Source organism: Saccostrea cucullata, unplaced genomic scaffold, assembly GCF_032062105.1.
Source record: "Saccostrea cucullata isolate Sc308-1 unplaced genomic scaffold, CSIRO_AGI_Scuc_v1 ctg4311, whole genome shotgun sequence".
Classification (NCBI taxonomy): domain Eukaryota; kingdom Metazoa; phylum Mollusca; class Bivalvia; order Ostreida; family Ostreidae; genus Saccostrea; species Saccostrea cuccullata.
In genome coordinates, this window is record NW_026932948.1 from 32,828 (window position 1) to 34,689 (window position 1,862).

General features: G+C 33.8%; 1 protein-coding gene across 1 annotated transcript; it reads right to left on the bottom strand.

Annotated features, from left to right (window-relative positions):
* Nucleotides 1-249: 249 nt before the first annotated feature.
* LOC134236635 (complement C1q tumor necrosis factor-related protein 2-like) lies at nt 250-1,453 on the bottom strand. The gene is made up of 2 exons (XM_062718809.1): nt 1,293-1,453; nt 250-664 (listed from the first exon to the last, which is right to left on the bottom strand). The coding sequence occupies exons 1-2, from the start codon at nt 1,429-1,431 to the stop codon at nt 273-275; spliced, it is 531 nt and encodes a 176-aa protein (XP_062574793.1). The 5' UTR covers nt 1,432-1,453; the 3' UTR covers nt 250-272.
* Nucleotides 1,454-1,862: the final 409 nt, after the last annotated feature.

Below are 1,862 nucleotides of genomic sequence, written 5' to 3' on the forward strand. Positions count from 1 at the left end.
ATTATGCTTTCCTATACAATGTAGTTACATGCGTAATAGCAGATATATTGGAAATATTTAATGATAAATACATTATTTATGAAATACTTTTTACAAACTTTTAACATGTGTATACATATGAAGTAGAATGCGTGTGTATGTCATCCCAAAAGCTTACTTCAGAGAAGTGAACAGAGAAGTATGCTGAATCACATTGTATAGTAGTCACTTGTGGAGGAGATTGAAATCAAACAAGATTTTATTACCATTTCATTTGAACATTTATGTTTCATTTACAAAATAAAACCAGAAAAAGAACAATATTTAGCGTTGATTGATGCTGTACTGTAAAAGGAATCAATCCAAGCTTTATCGCCGGCTGCCATTCTAACAACTGCCATTTCACTGCAAGTCCCATCGAGACCATGGCCGTTATTATGACAGGGATTATATGCCTTTCTCTTACCGTTCACAAGTAAGGAGGTGTAGGCTATCTTGTTGGTGTCAGTAAATATTTTCCAACCGAAGACGTACACACCCGCCCTTGGAGCAACGAAAACTCCTTTAATGGCGTTGTAACCTCCTCCTAAATTTAGATCGACTTCTACAAATGTAACGGTGTTTCCTTGGCTTACTCTCTGTATACCTCCTTTGCCTCTGGCCTCGAAGGCTATAATCCCGTTTCCTAAAAAGAAATATCAAATAATATTTTATTTCCAATGTTGAATTTACATTGGTTTTATTCATGTCGGCTATATCAGGATGCCTTGAGTTGAGAATTAATTACTAGTACATTTTTTTTCTTTGGGTGGCACTGTAGCTCTCTGGTCTGTCAACGTATTTTTTTTTTTTGGAGAGCTACAGTTTGCAGCTACCAACCAAACCACTTACGTTGCAGCCTGGTGGATTTTCTACAAAATCTATGTTTGATCAATGATGAGGATGATTCCGAATGAGTTTCACCTTTTCTGGCAATTGGTTCTTGAGAAGAAGAATTTAAGATATTGTTCCTTTTTCGTTTGAATGCTAAACACTTGAAATACGATGACTTCAAACGATCGCGAGACTGTTGAACTCGAGTCATTAACTTGTTTGTTAATAGCTTGTCTCGTAGACCGTACTCTTGAGTAGCCCAATATATTTAGGCATTAATGGAAAGCAAAAAATGCGAGATTGTGCATAGCTTAATAACCCCTGTCGTTGCTTTTTGGAAATGTTACACCAAACGAAACGTTTTACTTTGGCATAATTAATCATTATAGATATAAAAAAAACCGTATGCGTTCTTTCTTATATAAATGCATGTGTCTTACTTTTTTCTCGGATATTTTTGCAGTTGTCTTTTACATAACCAACGGCCACACATGTTTTAGCAACACTGTCATAGTCGTCCCTGAAAGACTTCAGACTGGGTAGAGGTGACGTCTTTTCAGTAGCAATGATACCTAACATTGCATAAAATCCACAAACAAAAAGAAGAGGACACATTCTATAAAAAAGGAAAAACAATGATAAAACATTTGAAGTCATGTAACAAATGATACTTTTGCATCCAATCATTTTTAACCTTGTAAATAATTAGTTATCAAAGTATGGTCTCAACAATTGTGTTCAGATTGAACGTAAAGGTAAAATAAAAATCGCCGAACAAATTTAAACAAGATGCAATTATACAGATTAAATCAGACGTAGTAACTATGCAATTGTTGTTTTTATACATTATTTTTTCATAAATCGGTAGGCATACTTAAAGATGCTCTTAATTATTCAAAGAGTATTAGACTAAATTATGTTTTAATCAAAAAATTAATTCAAATTTACATACTTCTTTTACCATGTTGCTTTTAATAGTAAACATTTTCTTGATTTATCGATCTGATCCG

Coding starts and splice junctions, on each gene's coding strand:
- LOC134236635 (XM_062718809.1), bottom strand. CDS start 1,431: ATGTTAGGTATCATTGCTACTGAAAAGACGTCACCTCTACCCAGTCTG. Junction 665..1,292: donor CAAAAATATCCGAGAAAAAA/GTAAGACACATG, acceptor ATTTCTTTTTAG/GAAACGGGATTATAGCCTTC.